This window comes from Podarcis muralis, chromosome 17, assembly GCF_964188315.1.
Source record: "Podarcis muralis chromosome 17, rPodMur119.hap1.1, whole genome shotgun sequence".
Classification (NCBI taxonomy): Eukaryota; Metazoa; Chordata; class Lepidosauria; order Squamata; family Lacertidae; genus Podarcis; species Podarcis muralis.
In genome coordinates this window covers 14774325-14799883 of record NC_135671.1, presented here as the reverse complement: position 1 = coordinate 14799883, position 25559 = coordinate 14774325, and the positions used below count along the sequence as shown (strand labels likewise).

Genomic DNA, 25559 nt, shown 5'->3' with positions numbered 1-25559 from the left:
AGTCAGTCAAAAGCAGAAGCCTAGTTGCTCCTCCGTCCCTCCCCCATCCTTTCTCTGTAGAAAGTCTCGGAATATAGGCACCGGTCTTGTCAATCTGAATTTTGGCGCTACGGTTCCACGAGCGACCGCCATTTTAACTAAGGGCACCTGTCGCTTTCCGAAGTCGGGCGGAGAAAGAAAGAGAGTGTGGGAGGAGCCAGACGGGATTGGCCGAGCCGCCTCTGTCGTCATCGAAGGGCTGCTTCCTGTGGAGCAACTGCCGGAGGCCGGAGGCTCGGCTGGGTCTGCAGGTGAGAGTCCTGGGAGGGAGGGCGCACCTGCGACGACCGGGGGGGGGAGCGGGTGCGGGGGGGGCGTTTTCGTTTCCTGAGGGGCGGGGCGACGTTGTGGGTTGGGGGCAGGCCTAGGGCAGAGGGGGCTCCCTTGCCCGGGTGGGTTTCATTCCAGCTCTGGCTGGCAGCCACCAGAGCCTGGGGTGGGAGTGGGTGACAGTGCTTTGGGTTGGCAGGCTCAGCCAGGGGCCTCTGGGTGCTTGCCATTTGGGGTGCTACCGTGGCCACTCTGGGCTTTCAAAACTTCCCAGTGCCCTGGAGAGGGTGCCCCAAGGCATGTGCAGACTGCCTCCCACCCGCCAAAAGGGAACACGGCTTTATTTTTGGGAAACACTGCACACCTTGTCACAGGATGTGCTTGGAGAAAAGGGGTAGATAAAGAAAGGGAGTAGAGGCTGCCAACTGTTCAATCTTTTTTTTTTTGGGGGGGGGGGGGTGAAATCCGGAAAACTCTTCTAGATTTTACGGAAATTTTCCAAGCATCGCCTTTGGTTAGGTGTTTTTTGTTTTTGAGGCTTTGTCCAACAAGCAAATGCCAAACAGATGAACGACGATTTGACTTTTAGAAGGCATCTGAAGGCAGCCCCGTTCAGGGAAGTTTTTAGTGCTGGATGTTTTATTGTGCTTTTAATATTTTGTTGGGAGTCTACCCAGAGATGGGTAGCATATTAATCATCATTATTATTCTTATTAATAAAAGCCTTTGCTTCTGATGATCAGGCACCCATGTTTTCAAGCTCTTTTCTGTCCAGGGAGTGGAACTGTGTTCCCTATCCTGCAGTTCTGTTTTGTCAGCCAGGATCTGTTCCAGTCCCCTTGCTTTCCATGTCCCTATTTCTATTCCCTGTTCTGTGTGTTTTCAGGCAGAGTAGAGGTCATCTGGGCAGGCTATGGAGCTACCATTGCCCCTAAACTTCCCTGCTTTATTCAGCCTGCACTGGGTGTGTGTTTAAAGATTTGATAATTGCATTTCTGGATTCCAGTGTGCTTTTTAAAAAAAGACGGCTCTGATCCCAGGAGAGTGCAAGTCTCGCTTCCGCAGAGAAGCAGTGGCAAAAGAATGAAGTAAAGCCAGGTTAGGGAACCTGCAGCCCTCCAGATGTTGTTAAACTATAGCTCCTGTCATCTCTGAATGTTAGCAGTGCTGGCTGGGGGTGATGGGAGATGGTGTCTTTCCACATCTGGAGGCCCACAGGTTCCTCACCATTGGACTAAGTGAACAAGTATCTGTAGGCTCAATTTACAGACTTAAAAACTTATGTGTCAATTACTCTGAAGCAGATTGGCCTCAGTGCAAAACTTCGGATGCAGCAGGCCTACATTGGCTCCCAGTACATTTCCGAGCACAATTCAAAGTGTTGGTGCTGAACTTTCAAGCCCTAAATGGCTTCGGCCCACTGTATATTTCCACCCCATCATTCAGCCCAGACACTGAGGTCCGGCTTTCCAGCGGTTCCCTCACTGCGAGAAGTGAAGTTACAGGGAACCATGCAGAGGGCCTTCTCAGTGGTGGCACCCACCTTGTGGAAGACTCTCCCATCAGATGTCAAGGAGATACAGAACTACACAACTTTTAGATGACACCTGAAGGCAGCCCTGTTTAGGGAAGTTTTTTTAATGTTTGCAGTTAATAATCATGTTTTTATATTTGTTGGAAGCTGTGCAGAGTGGCTAGGCAGCCCAGTCAGCTGAGCAGGGTACTACTACTACTACTACTAATAATAATAATAATAATTTGAAGACTGTTTCAAATTTGATTTGTGCAGCTAGTTAGGAATCCTTCCTGTGAAGCAAGATAGAAAGAAAACCTTGTTGTTGTTTTATATATAAAAAACGCTTTCTCTTTTTTTTCAGGAGAGGGGGGCACCTCCAGTCCTGTCCCACCATGTCTGGGATTGGGAACAAACGGGTGGCTTCGGAGGCCAGTCCCTCCGGACCTCCGGAGAAGAAAGCGGGTGTCGAAGACTCGGGAACCACAGTGGAGACCATTAAACTTGGTGGCGTCTCCTCAACGGTTTGTATCTCTTTCTGCAGTGGTCTTCTCCATTTCTTAACAAATCTGCTGAATGGAATTCCAGTTCCCACTTTTGGGCTCCCATCAGCTCCTGTGGGATAAGCTCCGTTTGCTAGCTGGGAGGTCTGAGGCCTAGTTCTTTTTGCAACCGCAAACCTATTTTTGGGCTGCAGGCTGCAAGTGAGGGCCGGTGGACTCCAACTCCCAGCACCCCTGCCCACTAGCCATGCTGACTGGGCTGATGGGAGTTGGAGTCCAGCAGTATCCAGAGGGCCACCCTGTTTTACTTGACTGGCTGCTCCGTCATCCAAGCCAATTTTTAAATAAATCTCTGCGCATTGAAAACAAACAAAAGCTACCACGGCTAGAGCTGGAGCCTTTCTTTCTGCCATGTTAATTTTCTGTGCTCAACTTTAATGAACTTGTCTTTTAATTCCCTATTGTCTTTTAATTCCCCATTCATGTGGTCTGGAAAAAAAAATCCGTTATGCCAGTTGTCTCCTGCTGTCAATTCCTCTGCAGCCAAATCTACTCTCTCAGAGGAAACTAGGCCAGAGTTGAGCCTGTATTGTGGTAACTGCTCTTTGCTTGATTTCAGGAAGAACTGGACATCCGCACCCTCCAGACCAAGAACCGGAAGCTGGCAGAGATGCTGGACCAGCGGCAGGCTATCGAAGATGAGTTGCGGGAGCACATAGAGAAGCTGGAAAGGCGGCAGGCCACGGACGATGCGTCACTGCTGATTGTCAATCGCTACTGGAGCCAGGTGTGCCAGGGTCTGCCTCTCTCAGTCCCATCCCCTTTCGTGCTGCTTGTCTCAACCCCCTTGAAAATTGAGCGCTATGTGTTTCTTCCCCCTCCCCTTCAGTTCGACGAGAATATTCGCATCATTTTGAAGCGCTACGACTTGGACCAAGGCCTCGGTGACCTTCTGTCGGAACGGAAAGCCCTGGTGGTGCCAGAACCGGAACCCGATTCGGACAGTAACCAGGAGCGCAAAGAAGAGCGGGAGAGAGGTGAGAATGGGCCGCCATTGTGGCTTAGGAGCGGCAACGCTGATGTTTTCTCCCGGTGTGGAAAATTCTGAACTGGAAATAACTCCTGTGAAAACCTTGGCAATCTGTATAGGGTAATCTACCCCTGAAAATGTAAGTTTTCCTGATGCCCTAGAACCTAGAGCCATTTTGCCTTGTGGGCCTGTGGTGAGTGGGGCAAGACGCAATGAATTCGACTTCTTCCACTGAAAGGTTGTTGTTGTTGTTTAGTCGTTTAGTCGTGTCCAACTCTTCGAGACCCCATGTACCAGAGCACGCCAGGCACTCCTGTCTTCCACTGCCTCCCGCAGTTTGGTCAAACTCATGCTGGTAGCTTCGAGAACACTGTCCAACCATCTCGTCCTCTGCTGTCCCCTTCTCCTTCTGCCCTCCATCTTTCCCAACATCAGGGTCTTTTCCAGGGAGTCTTCTCTTCTCATGAGGTGGCCAAAGTATTGGAGCCTCAGCTTCAGGATTTGTCCTTCCAGTGAGCACTCAGGGCTGATTTACTTAAGAATGGATAGGTTTGATCTTCTTGCAGTTCACAGGACTCTCAAGAGTCTCCTCCAGCACCAGAATTCAAAAGCATCAATTCTTCGGCGATCAGCCTTCTTTATGGTCCAGCTTTCACTTCCATACATCACTACTGGGAAAACCATAGCTTTATACGGACCTTTGTTGGCAAGGTGCTGTCTCTGCTTGTAGGTTGCATTATTGCCCGCAAATGCCAGAGATTCCCACATCTCTCCAATCTCCCTCCAGGCAAGAAAGAGGCGTTGTCTCTAGTCTAAGGACACCTTCCAGCCAGGGAAAAGCACTCAAGTGGGATAACAGGCTGGTTGGGGGCCTGGCCTGGCCGAAGAGAGAGTTCTGGAGGGCTGCATTTAGCCCTCTGGGCTCGAAGTTCCCTAACTCTGCCCTAGAGAGTGACATAGTATGTTTATTTTATTTGTATTTAGTACACAAAAGATGGAAGCTTGCCCAATGTTTTATTTGCATCTGGCATTCATTCAATACAACAGGAAAGCAGTGGGAAATCTTTGCTGCTGCTGCTGCTTCCTCCTGTCAGGTAAAAGGTAAAGGTAAAGGGACCCCTGACCATTAGGTCCAGTCGTGACCGACTCTGGGGTTGCGGCGCTCATCTCGCTTTATTGGCTGAGGGAGCCGGCGTACAGCTTCCGGGACATGTGGCCAGCATGACTAAGCCGCTTCTGGCGAACCAGAGCAGCGCACGGAAATGCCGTTTACCTTCCCGCCGGAGCGCTACCTATTTATCTACTTGCATTTTGATGTGCTTTCAAACTGCTAGGTTGGCAGGAGCAGGGACTGAGCAACGGGAGCTCACCCCGTCGCAGGGATTCGAACTGCCGACCTGATTGGCAAGACCTAGGCTTTGTGGTAACCCACAGCACCACCCGCGTCCCTTCTCCTGTCAGGTAGCTCTTTACAAATCAGATGGTTATGAGCTCAGGGAGGTGGGGATGAAAATTGCCCCATTTAGGTTTCAAGGCCTTTGGGTGGTTGACATCAAATGCCCTTTTAAAATGTATTGAGGGGGTTTTTGGGTTGTTTTCATTCTTATTTTGTTTATGTAGTTTGTGTTTTTATATTGTGATTTTATCCTGTGAACCACGCTGAGACCCACGGGTATAGGGCAGTATACAATTTTTTTTTAACAACAATAGCAGGGAGCACAAAGCTGTGTGCTTTCATGGCTGGGCCTTATTTCTTATCATTTCCTAGGAGAGATCTTTGAGCCGGCCTTCTCTTTCCTGGCTACGCTGGCCAGCAGCACCAGCGAGGAAATGGAATCTCAGTTGCAGGAGCGCGTGGAGTCTTCTCGCCGGGTCGTCACGCAGATTGTGACCATGTACGATAAGCTCCAGGAGAGGGTGGATGTGCTCTCCCAGAAGCTGAACAGCGGAGGTATGGGATGCTCCCAAAAATATATATCGTTTTTGAGGGCTTCGTTCTCAAAAGCAGTTCATAAATAACTTGGGGAGAAAATGAATATCAAAGTAGCCAAATGCTACCACTGTTGTGGTTCTCCTTGTGTCAAATTTTAGATTGTATGTTCCTCGGGGCAGGGGCCTAGTTTTTTAGTTCCTGGAGGTTTGGCCAGCAAGCCAGGCTGCTAGCTGCCCCTCTTTCCTTGTGATTAGTTGCGTCAGGTGTTCCCTATTGTATGGTTTGATGAGAGTGGTAGATGCTGTTGAGAGCTAACCCTGTTCTTAGTGGGTCTGCTGCTGCTGCTTGCTTGCTTTTTTCAGTGCAGAACCATTCTCCTCTCTGCATTTCCATGGCCACCACTGCTATGCCTCCACATCTGAGCATGAAGGAACAATAGCAGGATGCTGAAACCTTGAACCTTGGGGGCTGGATTCAGCTGCCTGGTTCCATTAGTAGAAGTCAATGCAAGCCTCCCCCTGCCTTCCCCCACGTGTCCTCTGCCTCCCCCAAATAGACTCTGGAGTGTAGGGAGAACTCCCAGAACAATGTGTGAGGTGAAGAAAGTGGATATTGTTCCAGAAAAGCTTGAGGTGACAGAACAATCTCCCGAGTGCTGTGTTGAATTCCGCCCCACAAATCTGATGCGAGATCACTGGGCCTTGCTTCCCACACTTTTGAAATCTGTCGTTAACCGTGAGGGCAAAAGCTTGCTTTGAAAAACAAAACCCACCAAGATTCTAAGAATGCTGAGTTTGCAATCAGTACTGAATTTTGCACATAACACACGCCTAGGCCCGCTAGCTTCCGATGTTGTTTTTATAGTAGTGTTTCAAAAGCCTTTCTTCCCTCAGATGTTTCTCTGATGGAAGAGGCTCTCCAGGAGCTGAACTCCTACCTGGCAAACGAGAACAAGCGACTGCAAGAACTGGCTGATTTACTCCAGGAAAAGCACCGCACCATGTCTCAGGAGGTAACAAGGAGAGGATCTGCGGTACTGTAAACTGGGTAGCAAAAAAATAATGCATTGCATTAAGTTGCGGGGTTTCAGTGTGTAGATATGTGTGAGTGAGTCGGGCGTGTGGGTTAACTGGGCCAAGGAAATGTCATGGCCAGGTGAACTGATGCTGCCCCCAGAGGCTTTTAGGCGGAGAGAGTGTAACTTCCCCAAGGCTGTCTAGCGAGGAGCACGCAAGCCACCGCAGCAATTCTCCATTCTGTCTATTGCGTTTTCTTTCCATGTGGAGTCGAAGGGAAGCACTGAGGCTTCTGGGAAGAGGGAGGGGAACATCTGCTTGCCTCAGCATGCGGGAAGTTAAGTTTAGGCCAGCGATGGCCAAACCTGGCCCTCCAGGTGTTTTGGAACTACAATTCCCATCATCCCTGACCACTGGTCCTGTTAGCTAGGGATGATGGGAGTTGTAGTCCCAAAACAGATGGCGGTCACTGGTCCAGGCAGTCAGTTGCTCTCTGAGCTACGATAAAAACCGTTTCTTGCGCTTTCTTGTTCTCCTCCTTGCCCCTGTTCCTTTGCTGCAGTTCGCTAAATTGCAAAGGAAAGTGGAGATGGCAGAGTCTCGTGTGTCTGTGCTGGAGACCATGATTGACGACCTGCAGTGGGACATCGACAAGATCCGCAAGCGGGAGCAGAGGCTGAACAGGCACCTGGCAGATGTCTTGGAGCGGGTGAGACTCAGCGCCCCTGGGAACAGCCCCAGGGTTGTAGCAGCCCTGGAAGGTGTTGGCAGGGACCGTAGCTCCATGGTGGAGCATCTATGCCTTGCACACAGGATTGGTCCGGGTTCAATCCTCAGGATCTCCGGGTGTGGCCAGGGGAGACCCCTGGCCAAAACCCTGGAGAGCTACTACCAGTCAGTGCAGACAGTCCTGAGATAGATGGATTGACGACCTGACTCAGCATATGGCAGCTTCCACTATTAATTGTCGGAAGGTGGAAATGCCTGGCGAGCGTTGTCCTTATTTTATTTTTAGATTTGTATCCCGCTTGTTTGGGACCATCGTCTCCAAAGCGGCTCTCGATGCTTAAGAAATTGCACATTGAAAATAAAACTAGTGTGTCTCTTGCAGGTGAACTCAAAAGGGTACAAGGTGTATGGAGCTGGAAGCAGCCTGTATGGGGGTACAATCACGATCAACTCTCGGAAGGTAAACCTTGAGACTTTGCATACGGGCAAACATAGAAGCAGCAGTGGGTGTGGAGGTGCGAATGAGGCTTTCAGCAACTGGCTCCTTTCCCTTTCTTTTGCAGTTCGAGGAGATGAATGCCGAACTCGAGGAAAACAAGGAGCTTGCCCAGAACCGCCTGAGCGAGCTCGATAAGTTGCGTCAGGATCTTGAGGAAGTGACCACGCAGAACGACAAGTTGAAGGTACCAGGGAGGGAAAGCATTTTCCACATTTCTGATAGTCGAGGAATGCCTCCCCCCCCCCCCCCGCACTCTTAATTCTTATAGACTTTGAAATTAAATTTTAATTAACAGTTAAAAGGCAGGATGATGAAAATAATGATGATGATGATGGAAGCCGTTCCTAGTACTTCCTGGCAGCTTGCGAGGGTGAGGCTAGTCCAGGGGCAGGCAACCTAAGGCCCGGACGCTGGATGTGGCCCAATCGCCTTCTCAATCTGGCCCGCTGACGGTCTGGGAATCAGCGTATTTTTACATGAGTAGAATGTGTCCTTTTATTATAACCCTGCATCTCTGGGTTATTTGTGGGGCATAGGAATTCGTTCATTCCCCCCTCCCCCCACAAAATATAGTCCAGTCCCCCACATGGTCTGAGGGAAAGTGGACTGGCCCACGGCTGAAAAAGGTTGCTGACCCCTGGGCTAGTCCTAAGCCTTAGAACACTACTGTCCCAGGAAGATTCTCCCTATTGCAGTTCTAGTGGCTCACCACAAGGGGCAGCATGACCTGTTCAATCCAGGTGGCTTCTTGATTAGGACAGGTAAATGTTGTATGTCGAGTGATGCTTCAGCCATGCCAGTGGAGGCAGAGCTCTCTAGCCTAGAGATGGGTGGGTGGGTGTGCTGCTGGACTACAACATCCATCAGCTCTAATCATTGACTATATAGGCTGGAGCTGATGGGATTTGGTGCCTGAGAACCTCTGGAGGGCAACAGGCTCCCCATCCCAGCTTTTTAGCTCATTGGAAGGAGGAAAGGTACGCATTAAGTCATGGGTAGGCAAACTAACCCCGGGGGCCGGATCCGGCCCAATCACCTTCTAAATGCAGCCTGTGGATGGTCCAGGAATCAGCATGTTTTTACATGAGTAGAATGTGTCCTTTTATTTAAAATGCATCTCTGGGTTATTTGCGGGGCATAGGAATTCGTTCATCCCCCCTAAAAAAAATATAGTCTGGCCCCCCCACAAGGTCTGAGAGACAGTGGACCGGCCCCCTGCTGAAAAAGTTTGCTGATGCCTGCATTAAGTGATCTCCATAGGTTGGGTTCAGCAGATCCTTTCATGAATTTCTTTCTCAAGATAACATGCTTTACGCATGACTTGGATACAGTTTGGGTGAGGTCTGTAAAAACGTGCCACTCTTTGTTTTATTGCCCTGGCTCCTCAGAAGCTGCTTGTTTGAAAACAACACGCTGTGTTTCAAAATCCATAGATTCCCACCCCTCCCTTATGAAGGGAGTGTTTCCTTGCAACTGTAGAACGATTTTTGATGCAGTGCTGCCACTTTCTGGCCGTTTAAGCACACTGCAGACATTTGGAATTCCCTCCGCTCTTCTGCATAGTGTTGAGTGCAGTTTTTATTTCTGCCGTGTGTCACGGGGCACCATTTTCTCTTTTGCCTCCCCACCCCCTGTTCTGTGGCCCCCTGCCCAGGTGGACCTGAGGCGGGCAGTGGAGGAGGTGGTGAAGGAAACACCAGAGTACCGCTGCATGCAGTCCCAGTTCTCCGTTTTGTACAATGAGAGCCTGCAACTGAAATCTCAGCTAGACGAGGCCCGAACGCTGCTTCACGGCACCCGGGGTACCCACCAGCGCCAGGTGGAGCTCATTGAGGTAACGGCTTCCTCCCCTTGTTTCATCTCTTTCCTCTCACTTTCCTTGGGGTGGATCATGGCAGTTGGCACCCGCACTAAACTCGCTGCTGGACAAAAAAATAGTGGTGCAATTGACTTCTGACAAGCACACAGAGTGCGAACAAGACTGAGCGTTTGTGTTGAGGGGAGGGGGGCTCGTTTAATTTCAATGCACACAGGTGGTGTAGTGACAATAAAGGTTTATTTATTTATTATTATATGACAAAGAGGGACGCGGGTGGCGCTGTGGGTTAAACCACAGAGCCTAGGACTTGCCGATCGGATGGTCGGTGGTTCGAATCCCCACGACGGGGTGAGCTCCCGTTGCTCGGTCTCTGCTCCTGCCAACCTAGCAGTTCGAAAGCATGTCAAAGTGCAAGTAGATAAATAGGTACCACTCCGGCGGGAAGGTAAATGGCGTTTCCATGCCCTGCTCTGGTTCGCCAGAAGTGGCTTAGTCATGCTGGCCACATGACCCAGAAGCTGTACGCCGGCTCCCTCGGCCAGTAAAGCGAGATGAGCACCGCAGCCCCAGAGTTGGCCACGACTGGACCTAATGGTCAGGGGTCCCTTTACCTTACTATATGACAAAGAGACTCTAACAATGAGGTGTTTGTAGAAGAATGGAAACCCTTTTCGGATTTCAGTCGTACCTTGCATCCCAAACGCCTTGGTACTCAGACGGTTTGACTCCCGAACGCTGCAAACCCGGAACTAAGTGTTCCGGTTTGCAAATGTTCTTTGGAACCCAAACGTGCTATGGGGTTTCCGTGGCTTCCGGTTGGCTGCAGGAGCTTAGCGTGATGCTGAATCACTCCGGCTGCTTACAGTGGCACACCCGTCCTCCCTCGAAGCAAGGGTCTGTGGATGTCCAGGAGTTATTTAGAAGAGGGAAGCTGGAGGAGAACTAGCTGCTGTTGGGTCCTTAACCCAACATGCACGGCATAAGAAGAGGGTCTGCAGCCCTTTCTCTCAGCATCTTCTCATCCCGCAGCAAGAGGGGGCTGCTGCTGCAGTCAAAGACATCGAGGCTGAAATCTCTCTCTTTCTCACCAGCGGGATGAAGTCAGCCTGCACAAGAAGCTGCGAACAGAGGTCATTCAGCTCGAAGACACCCTTGCCCAGGTCCGCAAAGAGTACGAGATGTTGCGGATAGAGTTTGAGCAGACGCTTGCCGCTAACGAACAAGCAGGTGACTTGAAGTCGGGTTGTGCACAGAGGCACTCGGGTTTTCCTTGTTGGGCACCTCTCTTGGGGAAGCATCCACAGTAGCTGAGCTGCAGCCAGGTTAGCCTCACCTCTGCAGATAATCTGAGCTCTGTGCACCTCTTGGGTATTGCCGTACTGTTCCGTAAGAATGTTTCTTTCTTTAAAAATCATGCTAAAAAGTGGGGGTTGTAGTGCACAGGGTGGACGTTTGATTGGTTGCTGCCACGGCTGTCAGCGGATATTGTGCATGTCATCAGTTGCTGCGTCAATGGATGGTGACGCTCCGGCAGTTGGGCAGGTGATTGGCAGCTTCTGTCAGCAATGGGACAGACGGGAGGCGGATTTTGCGACGCGTGCGGGTGGGCGACTTTCAGCAATCCTCCGCAATAAAAGCTCAACTCTGTGCCATCTCCCCCCATTTTTTTTAATTTGAGCCCCCCAAAATAGGGGTAGTCTTATACACGGGGGCGTCTTATAGACGGAAAGGTCCTCTTGTCTTAAAACCTTCGTGATCTTTCAGGTAAGCCTTGAACATGTGGCTAATCAGGGATCCCCTTTTTCTAGTCAGGAACTTGCCTGAGAGCTCTCTGCCTTAGTTTTCCCTGTCTTGAGCCACTGTGACCACAAGGTCTCAAAATACCGTATTTTTCGCTCTATAAGACGCACCAGACCATAAGGTGCACCTGGTTTTTGTAGGAGGAAAACAAGAATTTTTTTTTCTGAATTCCAGAAGCCGGAACAGCAAGAGGGATCTGTCTTCTGGGATAGCCGCACGAAGCCTCTTCAGGTCAGTGGGATGAAGGCTCCCCCTGCCCGGAAGAGGCTGCGCGCAGCTAAGGCAGAAACCAGGACAGGAAGCGGGGCTCCATTCCTCCTCCCACTTCGCAGGAGAGGCGCTTCGCTGAAGGGGTGCTGCGCAGCTCTCCCTCTCTGCACAGCGCCATTTGCTCCATAAGACGCACTCACATTTCCCCTTACTTTTTAGGAGGAAAAAAGTGTGTCTTATGGAGCGAAAAATACGGCAAACCCTGTACGGTTGCAGATTTTGAAATACGGCTGCCGCAGACCTCTGATAGTCTGAGTTTCGTCTTTTAAAGCCGTGTTTCTCAAACCTGGGTCTCTAGCTGTTGTTGGACTACAACTCCCATCGGCCCTGACCATTGTCCTGCTAGCTAGAGATTTCTTTTGAGAATTATTATACTACCTAAATTGTATAGAAATTTATTTATGTATGCTACTGCAGCAGCAAGAATGTTACTTGCCCCAAAGTGTAAAGAAGCAGAAGTCCCAGAAAAAGAAGAATGGATACAAAAGCTTATGGAATATGCAGAAATACCGGAAAAATAAGAAATCAAGATAACAAACTTTTTATAAAAGAGTGGAAATGGCTTATTGAATATTTACAGATAAATTGTAAACAGCTAAGAACATTAGCAGGATTAATGTAATAGCCTGCAGTTTTATACGTGTGTATATTTACAGTAGATAAACGAGCAAGTTAAATGAACTTGGATATGCAGAAGATATTTAAGAAATAATTTAAGGAACCACAGAAAGTGGGAAGGAAGTCAAAATTTGGAAATGTTAGATTGGTTGTAAAACTAATGAAATGTATAAATTTGAAAATATAAAAAAGACCCTAAAAAACCCCCCAACACAGCTGGAGACCCAAGTTCAATAAACACTGCTTTAAAGGAAAGAGGAAGGGACTGGTTATACATGGAATGAATCAATACATCTAAGTTGTATGGCGGCCTAGTAACTGGGAAGCGAGATTCCATGCATTTTGGTGTCTTCTGCAGTCTCATTCTTGACCGCTCTGACAACCATACATCAGGGACAGAGTACCTGTGACCCTTCAGATATTGTTGGGCTCCAGCTTCTGTCTCCTGGGCTGTAGCTGGGCTTGATGGCAGTTGGAGTCCATCCATGCCATACAGTCATTGCCCTTCATTAGGTTGGAGACAGTCAAGGCCTTTTTCGGTCAGAGGAACACATTCCCTTTTGGGAAAATTTCTAGGGGTCCGTATGTGATGGATGGGTGGGGCCAAATACAAAAGCGAGCAAAGCAACACATCCAATTTTTGTTTTAGTTTATTTTACTTATTCGTTTTATTTATTTACTAAGTTTGCATGCCGTCCTCCTTGCAAAGATCTCAGGGTGGCTCACAGCAAAAAACACACACACACAATTTTACCTTTGTACAGTAGGTTAGTTAATAATAAAATAAATTATTTATTTATTTATTTATTCATTCATTCATTCATTCATTCATTCATTCATACCCCGCCCATCTGGCTGGGCTTTCCCAGCCACTCTGGGCAGATTCCAACAAAATATTAAAATACAGTAATGCATCAAGCATTAAAAAACCTCCCCTAAACAGGGCTGCCTTCAGATGTCTTCTAAAAGTCAGGTAGTTGTTTAGTTCCTTGACATCTGATGGGAGGACGTTCCACAGGGCGGGTGCCACTACCGAGAAGGCCCTCAGCCTGGTTCCCTGTAACTTGGCTTCTCACAGTGAGGGAATCGGCAGAAGGCCCTCGGAGCTGGACCTCAGTTTCTACACGTATAACTCACACACCCCTCTCTGTCCAGGAACTGGCGAGAGATGTAGCTTAGAGGGAGAGGGAGTGTGATCTGAGGAGAGTGCCAAGGGCCAGATAGAAAGGCCTGGAGGGCCACACTTGGCCCTGAGGTTCCCCTTCCTTAGACTGGACCAGCTGGGGAAAAAATCTCCTGAAAGGAAAGCCCCTTCTCAGGTTCTTTTGCAAGCGATCTAGAAGAGCCGGAAGATCTTACCGTATCTTGGCTCTTCCCATGTGATGGTCTTCACGCAGGTCCTATCAATCGGGAGATGCGGCACCTCATCAGCAGCCTCCAGAACCACAACCACCAGCTGAAAGGGGAGGTCCTGAGATACAAGCGGAAGCTGCGGGAGGCACAGTCTGATCTGAGCAAGGTAAGGGAGGTGGAGAAGGCGAGGAGACAATGGAGGAGGCTGGAAGTGAGACGGTGTCTTTTTAGGCCAGGTTTTTTTTAAAAATAGCATGTGGGAGTGACAGAAAATGGGGCAATGCCTCTTTTTCAATTGAGCTTACCCTCAGCAGTTTTTGCGAGCATGCATTGTACTGTATATCTATATATTTCTATACCTATATACACTCTCTCTCTCTCTCTCTCTCTCTCTACATGAGTAATCAGGGTGTTCTTTTTCGAGTTGCTAAAAAGGGCTTTCATTGATTTATCTTGAAGGCTTCTTATATACCGTATTTTTCCGTCTATAAGACCCCCATGTATAAGACTCCTCCTATTTTGGGGAACTCAGATTTAAGAAAATAGGGGGAGATGTATCCATGTGTAAGACGCCCCCTAATTTTTGACATTATTTTTTAGGGGGAAAAAACCCTAGTCTTATACACGGAAAAATATGGTACATAGTTTTATATACATATGTTTTGTGGTATTTTATGCATTGTGATTTGCTGTTTTTATTAATTATTGATTCGCAATTCTTCATCATAGTTTTATTCTTTGCTATTAGATTATAATGCATTATTGAATATTGCTTTATTTGATATGAGTTGTTTACAGTGGTACCTCGGGTTACATACGCTTCAGGTTACAAACACTTCAGGTTACAGACTCCACTAACCCAGAAATAGTACCTCGGGTTAAGAACTTTGCTTCCGGATGAGAACAGAAATCGTGCTCCGGCGGTGCGGCAGCAGCGGGAGGCCCCATTAGTTAAAGTGGTGCTTCAGGTTAAGAACAGACCTCCGGAACGAATTAAGTTCTTAACCTGAGGTACCACTGTATTTAAGATTTATTGTGGCTTTTTCCTATTGGATCAGATTGTTACTATTAATGTTTGATATTTCATTATGTATTTATATGTGCTGGAAGCTGACCAAAGTGGCTGGGGCAACCCAGCCAGATGGGCGGGGTATGATTTTTAAAAAATTTATGATGATGATGATGATGATGATGATGATGATGATGATGAAGAGGTCATGCTAAACTATTGAACAAGAACAATAATGAGTGTGGTAGAGAAAGCCATACCTATTGATAGCATAAGAGAGAGAGAACACAAAGAAAAACAATCCATATGGGCACTTTAAAAATTATATTTGTGCTCAGCATACTATCACTCCAAAAGCACATTGTGCTCCCACCTTGTTCTCAAAGTTCTGTCCTGGGTGTGCCAGAGCAAGGGTGTCCTTGTCTTTCCAGTCAAGTCCAAGGGCAAGAGAAGCCCATAAACAATCCTTATGGGAAAGTATTCCATGTAAGTTTTTTTGGGGAGGGGGTCATAGCTTATGCAAAAGGTCCCAAGTCCTGGCATCTCCAAGTCGGGCTGGGAATGCCCCTATCCGAAATCCTGGGTGGCGGCTGCCAATCAGAGTAGACAGCACCGCATTGGATGAACCGGCGACAGAAGGCAGCTTTTGCATGTTCTCATGCGTGCGCATGTCCCGCTGTTCTGCAGACCCGTTCCCGCAGCGGGAGCGCCCTCCTGCACTCCCAGTCCAGCACGGAGGACCCCAAGGAGGAGCCGCTGGAGATCAAGCAGGACGCCGACGACCCTTCTTCTTCTTCCCAGGGCTCTGCCTCCAAGGGCCCCTCCGAGGACGCGCTGGAGAGCAAAGCGAAACGGGACGAAGAGGAGCGGGAGCGGGAGCGTCGGGAGAAGGAGCGGGAGCGGGAGAAGGAAAAGGAGAAAGAGAAGGAGCGGGAACGGGAGAAGGAGAAGGAGAAAGAGAGGGAGCGGCAGAAGCAGAAGGAGTCCGAGAAGGAGAGGGAGTCCAGTAAAGACAAGGACAAGGGGAAGCACGACGACAGCAGGAAGAAGGAAGCCGAGTTGGTCAAGCAGCTGAAGGCGGATCTAAAGTAAGATGGGCGCAGTTTGCTCTTTGATGGTTGGATCCTTTTGGCAGTTGCCAAGTATTGTCGGTGTACAGTTGTACCTTCCAGAATCTGTTCTGGAAGCCTGCTCAACTTCCAGAACGTTCAGAAACCAAAGTGCGGCTTCCGATTGGCTGAAGGAAAGTCCTGCAGCCAATCGGAAGCCGCGTTGGACGCTCGGGTTCCAAAAAACGTTTGGAAACCAGAACACTCACTTCCAGGTTTCAGTCGTTCGGGAGCTGATTTGTTCAGGAGCCAAGGCATTTGAGATCCAACTGTTCTGTTCTTTTGGTGTGGCTGTTTCTGGCATCCTACATATCTGGATCTCAACAGGTGGCAGCAAGGCTCTGAATTGTGGTGCGGCTGTTGCGCCTAGCTAGCCTGTTCCAAATTTCACGCTCTTACATAACGAGGCTGCAATCTTAACCCTGCTTGCTTGGGAGCGAGCCCCATTTAAGTCAGTAGGATGTGCTCCTGAGTAGGCATGGTTAAGTTTCTGCTGGTAGTAAGCCAGATGATGTTCATGGATTTGCTAGGAGCCCTCTGGGGGCTGTCAGCTGTCAGCACTTTGGGCAGTGTGGATGTGTGCAGCACATGAGGCCAAATGAGCTTTCTTACCCAGTTCAAGGACAAGAACCATCACATACACAGTGATTGTCTCCCTCTTAGGATTCGCGAAAAGGTATCCCCCATTGTTTAATGTGCTGGCCTGGGTGGTTGCAATCTCTCTTCTCTGGGCTATTGGGCCTCTTATTGCTTGTAACTTTCAGTGACTGAGAAACAGTTCTTGCACACTCCCTCCTGAGCATCCAGTTCTGTTTTATTTTATTTGACAAAGTAATAATCATAAATAAATAAGAATAAAAATGTGCACCCCACCACTGAGACTATTCCATTGTAACTAATCCAACCTCCCAAAATTCCAACACCTCTTGCGATAGTTTGATCTATTTCCATTTTAACAGTACAAATTCGACAAACACCCTCCATATCGCCACAAAATCATTTTTCTGGCATATTCCCCATCTTACCTTAATGGCACATGTTAATTTATCATTAATAGCTATATCCCACACCTCTTTATACCATTCTTACATTTTATATTCTGCTTGCCCCTTCCACTTCCTAGCTATCGTAATTCGTGCAGCTGTCAATAAATTTGTGAGCAAGTTAGCCTGTGATCCTTCCACCCCGTCGTAAATTGATAGTAATGCTACCTCTGGACTTTCGGTCAGCTTTAACCCAGCGATTTCTGTTATCTCCTTAAACACCGCCTTAAACAACAGAAAAATTGTGAGCATCCAGTTCTGACCATAGATCGCCCAGCTCAAGTACTGAATTGTTCTAGTTCAAACACATTTGGATTGAAGTTTCCCTATTTTGCACCCAATACATGCCTACTCAGAGTCCCACAATGAGATGGCAGGAAGCAGTTATTGATTTGAAGTAGACCATATCCCATAAGAATGCCTTAGCCGCATTCTCACTTTCTTTTTTTGATATATTCAGGAAGGCTCAAGAAAGCCAGAAGGAAATGAAACTGCTTTTGGATATGTACCGCTCTGCCCCGAAGGAGCAGAGAGACAAAGTCCAACTGATGGCTGCAGAGAAGAAGGCCAAAGCTGAGGTAATTGTGCCTGCCATTGCTCAATTTATTTATTTTATTTTACTTCTCGAATTTGCATGCCACCTACCTTTTGTCTGAATACCTCAGGGCAGCAGTTCACAGCATCAAAATACAAAACACAAACACAAAATGCATAATAAAAGCAAGTCTTTCTGGAACTGTGGAGTTGGAAGTGACCGCAAGGGTTATCTAGATCCTCAATATGTGGCCCCCTGGACAAGAATGAAACAAACCCCTCACCGCCCCCTCCAACAAACCCAATTAAAAGGACATAGAATGTCAACCAGCCCATGGCCTGTTGGAAGAGGAATGCTTTTGCCTGGCACCTAAAGATGTATCATGAAAGCGCCAGGCAAACTTCCCTGGGGAGATTTCCACAAACGTGCAGCCACAAACTGAAGAAAAGGCCCCTTCTTGTGATGCCATCCTCCGAACCTCTGGTGGAGGGGGCACACGAAGAAGGGCCTCAGATTATGATTTCAGGGTCCCAAGTAGGTTCATATGGAAAGAAGCAGTCCTTGAGGTATTGTGGTCCTGACCCGTTGAAGGTTTTGTGGGTCAAAACTACCACTTTGAATTGGGCCTAGAAACTAATGGACAGCCAGTGCAGTTGGGCCAGGATCGGTGTAATATGCTCAAACCGTCTGGCTCCGGTAAGCAACCTGGCTGCTGAATTCTGCACCAGCTGAAGTTCCAAGCGGTCTTCAGAGGTAGCCCTAATTGCAATAATTTAACCTAGAGGTTACCAGAGCATAGCTATCCCTGTCCAGATAGGGGCGTAGCTGGGTCACCAGCCAAAGGCACTCCACGCCACTGAGGCCACCTGAGCCACAAGCAACAGCAAAGGATCCAGAAGGATCCCCAAGCCACGTACTTGCTCCTTCGGAGGGAATGTAACCCCATCGAGAGCAGGCAACCTCCCATCCACTCAATATTGATATTCTGTTCTTCTGTTCCTCATGGGGCTTCTTAGGCTCTCAGTGCATCCTAAAGCAGCATAGTAACCTGGGACAGCACTTGGACATTTCCTCCATAGACTTTTGAAGGAGGGCTGGGGAAGCAGTGACCTCCAGATATTGCAGCTTCCACCAGCAGTGGCCTTTTGACTGGAGCTGATGGGAGTCACAGTCCAACAGCATCCATTTGGACGGCCACAAGTCCATCCCCCCACTTAAGGTCCATTGCTGCAAAGTCCTCCCCACTTTTTGCGAAACGCAAAGGGTTCTGTGGAGGATGGTGCTCTGCCTTAAAGCTGCATTGCGGACCTGGGGAAAACTTGATTCCCCACCAAAGTTTAATTCCTTGAAAACCGCATGTATCCTAGATGAATTTCCTCCAGGAGGTGACGGTCAAAGGTTGGTAGTAGCTTTTTGTGACCTTTTAAAAAAATCCCTTTCCTGGTTATTATTTTTTCAACAAAACAACACCACCACAAACTGGCTTATAAGTATAAAACCAAATTTACTAGAATAATAGCTAGAATAGAGATAGACTTGTAACCATTCAAACAACAAACATACTAAGGTGCCATGTGAAAGACAACGCCTGGAGATACTGTAAACATGGAGTGGATAAATATACAACTGTATCTTAACAAGTTACATGTGCAGTAAACGTTATACAGACTGGATAAATGGTTCTGTTGTTTGAATGGTTACAAGTCTATCTCTATTTTAGCTATTATTCTAGTAAATTTGGTTTTGTACTTATAAGCCAGTTTGTGGTGGTGTTGTTTTGTTGTATTATTGTTACTGTCACCACATTTGATACTTTGTGTATATACTTATTATTTTTTCAACCCAACCTCCTTTCCCTGACCTACTTCTTGCCAGTTGGAGGAGCTGAGGCAGAGGGTGAAGGAACTGGAGGACAAGGAGAAGAAAGAGAGCAAAAAAATGGCAGACGAGGACGCCCTTCGGAAGATCCGGGCTGTGGAGGAACAGATAGAATACCTGCAGAAGAAACTCGCCATGGCTAAGCAGGTGAGGAGCGTTAGAGAGAAAGTTTCTGTATAAAAATAGGAAGAGATAAAAACAAGTTTTTATTTTTCCAAAAGCCCTTTCAAAATAAAATAGCGAATATAGTCTTCTATCTTTGTGGTAAATTTGCAGTACAAAAAAACAAAAAAGATCCCTTGCCCATCTTTATAAATCTGTGTTCACACAATACATTGTCCTTTGGTTGTACATGGTGAGTTTATATGTTATCGCCGTATGCCAGATTCTACAAAACCATTTTGCTTTCTTAAAAAAACCCCTAATACGTTGAAATCAATCTTTTAGCTGCAGTCAGGAGTTTAGTTACCACTTCTGCATCTGTACTCTCTACTCACTCTTCTAGATAATTTATTGGATTTTTTTTTTTGGGGGGGGGGAATTCCAACTATGTGATTTGCTTTTATATAGTCCAAAGTATGATTGCAGTAAAAAAATTTTTATCTTGTTATGTTTCCTGAAAATATGAATATAAAATGTGTGCGACATACCACATCTCCACAGTAAGCATGAGCTAGGCTATACATGTTTCAGTTTATGAGGGGTCAAAGACATTTGGTGTCAGGTTTTGTGGTAATGATCTCTTAGATTTATTGCTTACTAATATTTTCCCCTGTTTTATTGCCAGTCCAGCCCCAAACACTGTCCTGTGTATTAATCTCCAGATCTTTCTCCCATTTTTTTTAAATGCTTGTTTTCTTCCTTTCTTGTAAATTTCAAAGAGGAACTCATAAATACTGTGGTACCTTGGGTTACAGACGCTTCAGGTTACAGACTCCACTAACCCAGAAATAGTACCTTGGGTTAAGAACTTTGCTTCAGGTTGAGAACAGAAATCGGGCGGTGGCAGCGGGAGACCCCATTAGCTAAAGTGGTGCTTCAGATTAAGAGCAGTTTCAGGTTAAGAACAGACCTCCAGACCTTCTTAACCCGAGGTACCACTGTCTGTCTGTGGCCATGCTTGCTGGGGCTGGTAGGAGTTCAGGAGCACCCCCACCCCTGGTAGAAAGGGAAGGGCCTCGTTTCCCCATTGGTTGCTCTGCCGTTCTTCCAGGAAGAGGAGGCGCTGCTCTCCGAAATGGACGTGACGGGCCAGGCCTTTGAGGACATGCAGGAACAGAACATCCGCCTGATGCAGCAGCTCAGAGAGAAGGATGACGCCAACTTCAAGCTCATGTCGGAGCGCATCAAATCCAACCAGATCCACAAGTTGCTGAAAGAAGAGAAGGAGGAGCTGGCAGACCAGGTGCTCACCTTGAAGACACAGGTGAGTGGGGAAAGGGGAGTTGGACAGGAGGAGCAAAGGGCTCAGTGCTTGGGGTTCAGAATTCAGTTTCCTGAATACTTCACCTGTCGCTTTCAAGAAAAAGCAAGGTTTTCTTTTAGGGTCCCCCCCCCCATATTTTTCAAATTTATACATTTCATTAGTTTTACAATCAATTTAACACTTCCAAATTTTGACTTCCTTCCCCCTCTTTCTGCGGTTCCTTAAATTTGTTTTTTAATACCTTTTTAATATCCATTCTGCTCATTTATTTATCTTCTGTAAATATATACTGTTATAAAACTTCTGCTTGTTTCCACTTTGGGGCAGGTAACATTCTTGATGGCTGTGATGAGCAGAATGGATAGCTCAGTTGGTTAGAGTGCAGTGCTGATGATGCAGAGGTTGCAGGTTCGATCCCTGTTCCTGCAGTGCAGGGGGTCAGAGTAGATGACCCTCAGGGTCCCTTCCAACTCTACAATTCTGTGATTCTGTGTTCTTGCCTCTTGAAGGTGGATGCCCAGTTGCAAGTTGTACGCAAGCTAGAGGAGAAAGAGCATCTCCTGCAGAGCAACATTGGCACAGGAGAAAAGGAGCTGGGCTTGCGAACCCAGGCCCTGGAAATGAACAAGCGGAAGGTAAGCTTGAAAAGACTGCCTGCCCCTGTGTAGGCCTGTAAGATTACCGAGATCATCTGGGGAAAATGTTCTTTGGGGTGCCACAACCTTCAGAATATCATAGGGCAGTGGCTCAAAACCAGGCATTATCCATCATTGCACTTGCATTGTGGAATGCCCTTCCTCTTCCATTTGAGAAGCCTTATCCAAGAAGGTGTGTTTTCATAGATGCCGTGTGAAGACGCATCTTTTTGCCCAGGCTTTCTCTGACCCATAAGATTGGACCCTGTTATTCTGGCATTTCTACATCTGTAACAGCTGTTTTTAGTGGCTCTTATATTGCATCTCAAGGGACGCGGGTGGCGCTGTGGGTAAAAGCCTCAGTGCCTAGGGCTTGCCGATTGAAAGGTCGGCGGTTTGAATCCCCGTGGCGGGGTGCGCTCCCGTTGTTCGGTCCCAGCGCCTGCCAACCTAGCAGTTCGAAAGCACCCCCGGGTGCAAGTAGATAAATAGGGACCGCTTACTAGCGGGAAGGTAAAAGGTGTTTCCGTGTGCTGCGCTGGCTCGCCAGATGCAGCTTTGTCACGCTGGCCACGTGACCCGGAAGTGTCTCCGGACAGCGCTGGCCCCCGGCCTCTTGAGTGAGATGGGCGCACAACCCTAGAGTCTGTCAAGACTGGCCCGTACGGGCAGGGGTACCTTTACCTTTACTTTATATTGCATCTCTGTTTTTATGGTACTGTTGTGTTTTCGTATGCCGCTTAGATATTTTAAATGTTGAGTGGTCTAGAAATGCTTTTAAATTAATTAATGGAAACAAATAGGTATAAGTTGCTTACCATGTCAGTATGATGGTTATTGCACCAAAACCCATCGGAGCTCTTCGTGTAGCTCAATTAGTGATCTTGGACCAGTCCCCGCAGGGCTGTTTGCGATTTTAAACGCAGGTGGGCTCAAAATAGTGCCTTGTGCTATTTGGGAGGAAAGGCAGAATATTGATGTAACGAATACAAGTAAAATGAAAAGCAGCATTATTTATTAGAAGGTGTAACTCGCCCTTTACATTTAAGAAAGCTAGCGATAAAGTAAGACAAAGCAGGAACCCATGGCTGCAAAAGAACATAATAAAAACACCAATAGGCAGAAAGAAACCAATAAAACAAACTGCAAGCTGAGCAGAGGAACAGCTATCCTCAAAGCCAGATGAAACGCTGTGAAAAGCCCGAGGGGACCAAGGGCTCAGTTTGCCTGGTGCCTGGAAGGTAGTTATGAAGACACGCCGACCGGCTTCTTTCTCTCTGAGCTGCAGCGGCTGTGTGAGTCCTTTGAACGCTTGCCCCATCATTAATGCGAAGGAATGGTTATTTTATTTGATCTCCCTCCAGGGGGAAGCTGCTGAGAAATCCCAAATAATGCCGTAATTAGGACACAAAAACAGATTATACATACCCCTCTGGAGTTGTTTGTTTGTTTGTTTTTCCAAAAAAACCACAACCCACACACCACCCCAAACCAGTGGCCACAGAGAGATTTGATGAAGACCAAAAGGGGCAGCGGATGAAAGGAAGAGTGGAACTTCAAAGGGATAACGAGCAGGGCAGCCAGATGAAAATAATTAGCTCGGCAGAGGTTTCCGGGAGGGATAAGTGACGAGAGAGTAACAGGGAAGCAGAGCAAGCAGTGGGGTCAGAGGTCAGGAGGAGAGGAGGGGGGGTTGATGATGATGGTGATGAGAATCCCTTGGAAGGGTTCCCCCCTGAAGAAATGGCACTGGTGGGAATGGGAACAAAAAAGAGTGGCGTGCTGTTTGGTTTCTGGCTACTCCATCACCTGCCCTTGGTTGGTATATGTGGGCGCAGTGTGGAGATGAGAATGATCCTGCTGGGATACACCTCTCTGCCTGTTGGCCATGCTGGAGAGGCTGGTGGCATTTGGTCCTGTGATATCTGGAGGACCTCAGGCCTTCTGTTAACCCATCCAGGTTATTCTTAGCTCCTTATCCTTTGGCTCTAAATCTTCCCTTTGAAGATTTTGCCAAAGCAAAGCCTAAAAGCTTTGCTGCCTTTGAGTAGGGAGCTGTGAGCAAAAAGGTCTGCAGATGCCTTTTAAAAGTGGGAAGGTTGACACTCTGGGCTGCTTTTGTCCATCCCTGCAAGGTCAGCAGCTGGCCAGAAAGAGAGGATCTTTCATTGTTTTGCACTTCAGGCTATGGATGCGGCCCAGCTGGCTGATGACCTTCGGGCGCAGCTGGAGCTGGCGCAGAAGAAGCTGCACGACTTCCAGGATGAGATCGTGGAGAACAGTGTGACCAAGGAGAAAGACATGTTCAACTTCAAGCGAGCCCAGGTACCCGGCGGGCGGCTTTGGCTACCTTGGGCCAAATCTGCCTTTGCTTCCATTCATATTAACTCAAAGTTCCTGCCTCTTACTCTCTGCCAGTGCTTTGGTTTCCACCTTCTCTGAATGGTTGCCCTCCATCGCCATGGCTCAACTTCAGCTGTTTTCACTCACTGTTTTTCTCCCTGGTCGCTGCTGGTTGTGAATCCCTACTTAAGAAGAATCTCTACGTAGGAAGTTGCCATGTGTTGACTCAGACACTTGGTCTGCTCAGCAGAGCTTTGTCCACAGATACTGATGGCAACTGCCTGGGGTTCAGGCAGGGGACATTCCCAGTCCTGTCAGGAGATGCCAGGGATCGAAACGGGCACCTTTGCATTTGAAACATGTGCTATACTGAGTACTGCAGAGACTCTGTCTTTGTCCAGCAATACAACTGGCCAGTCAAATGCTCTAGGAAGCACATTTGACATCCCTCACTCCCTGAAGCTGGAGCTTCATGGTCACATTGCTCTGCCTCATCCAAATTATCTAAGCTAATCATGTATCATACCAGTATGTTTTGAATGTGTGTGATGCGTCCTCCCTTGTGAAGAAGGCCCCCCCCCTTTTTAAAGGAAAATGGGCAGAGCTTGCAAATTTACATGTGGGAGCCTTTTGCAGCTCTTAGGAGAGAAGGTGCTGGTCCTAATGACATGTATTTGGCTAATGTTCCCCTGCAGGAAGACATCTCGAGGCTGCGGAGGAAACTGGAGACCACCAAGAAACCTGACATGGTTCCCAACTGCGATGAGATCCTTATGGAGGAGATCAAAGATTACAAGGTAGGCAATGGGATGTCAGCGTCCCCCTTGGAGGATGGATTTGGGCTGAGCCCGATTAGCATAGGAAGTAGACCCCAGTTAGCAGTGCCCAAGGGACTGTGGCTGGGACATGGCAGCAGTTCTGAGCTAATCGCAGGAGAGAACCCTCTGACCCTTTGGGGCAGTCAGAGGTGAGGAACTAGTGGCCTTCCAGATGTGACCCCTCCCCTCATCTCCCATCAGACCCAGGGATGATAGGAGTTGCAGTCCTAGCAACATCTGGAGAGCCACAGGCTCCCCACCCTGTTGTAAACAATACGGTCCTGGCGGCTGCTCCCAGTCACCAGTCTAGCTGCCGCATTCTGGATTACTTGTAGTTTCCGGGTCACCTTCAAAGGTAGCCCCACGTAGAGTGTATTGCAGTAGTCCAAGTGGGAGATAACCAGGGCATGTACTACTCTGGCGAGATAATGCGCAGGCAGGTAGGGTCTCAGCCAGTGTACCAGGTGGAGCTGGTAGAGAGTGTGAGTCTCCACAGAGAGCTGCGAGCCCAAAATGACTCCCAGGCTGCGCACCTGGTCCTTTAGGGGCACAGTTATTCCATTCAGGACCTGGGAATTTTCTTAATGTTTAATTATGTTTTTATATATGTCAGAAGCTGCCCAGAGTGGCTGTGGAAACCCAGTCAGATGGGCAGGGTACAAAGGAATTATTATTATTATTATTAGCCTCGGCAGCAGCCAGGTGTACCTTAAACGATGCCTCTTTCTTTCCCAAGGGCCGCCTGACTTGCCCCTGCTGCAACATGCGCAAGAAGGATGCTGTGCTCACCAAGTGCTTCCACGTCTTCTGCTTTGAGTGCGTGAAAACGCGCTACGACACCCGGCAGCGCAAGTGCCCCAAGTGCAACGCTGCCTTCGGGGCCAACGACTTCCATCGCATCTACATTGGCTGAGCCTTCCGAGTCACGGGAGGCCAGAGAACCCTCTCTTGCTGCCAATCACCATATTTGTTTCCCATCAGCAGGCTGGCTACTGCCCCTCTCTTTCACCCATTTTCTTTTCTTTTTGTAATGGCAGATCCCTTTTGGCTGGAGGGTACAGCCCGAGTTATTGTTAATTATTTTTTTGTACTCTTGGCTTTTGTTTTTTTTAATCTTCAGGGGGTCCCTCCCCCCACTGGCTTTTCCTTTAGGCACAGCCCAGCCACCAAGCCAGTCATCAACCGTTGCCTGTGCCTGTTATAGATGGTTGTTGTGGAGACACGGTGTATGCTTTCGGCCCTGATGTGAATTGGCCTGTGGCTTAAACCAAACAACAACCTTAAAACTGGGAAGTCTGCTTGGAAGTAGTTTTCATCAAGCTTTCTCATCGCTTTAAGTTCCTTTACTTTCTAATAAAGGAGAAAACTCTT

At 48.0% G+C, this 25559-nt stretch overlaps 1 protein-coding gene across 4 annotated transcripts; it reads left to right on the top strand.

Moving 5' to 3' along the window:
* Positions 1–154: 154 nt before the first annotated feature.
* RNF20 (ring finger protein 20) lies at positions 155–25559 on the top strand. 4 transcript variants are annotated; one of them, XM_077921724.1, is made up of 20 exons: positions 155–290; positions 2187–2346; positions 2945–3112; positions 3215–3362; positions 5124–5306; positions 6182–6300; positions 6867–7013; positions 7416–7493; positions 7597–7716; positions 9187–9366; positions 10443–10580; positions 13427–13558; positions 15203–15489; positions 17014–17131; positions 18964–19113; positions 20180–20392; positions 20902–21027; positions 23212–23352; positions 24066–24167; positions 24925–25559. In XM_077921724.1, the coding sequence occupies exons 2-20, from the start codon at positions 2218–2220 to the stop codon at positions 25099–25101; spliced, it is 2856 nt and encodes a 951-aa protein (XP_077777850.1). In that variant the 5' UTR covers positions 155–290; positions 2187–2217; the 3' UTR covers positions 25102–25559. The 4 variants fall into 4 exon arrangements, with proteins under 4 accessions (XP_077777850.1, XP_077777849.1, XP_077777851.1 ...); XM_077921723.1 differs by having other exon boundaries at positions 15089–15489; XM_077921725.1 differs by having other exon boundaries at positions 156–290; positions 10443–10578; positions 13437–13558.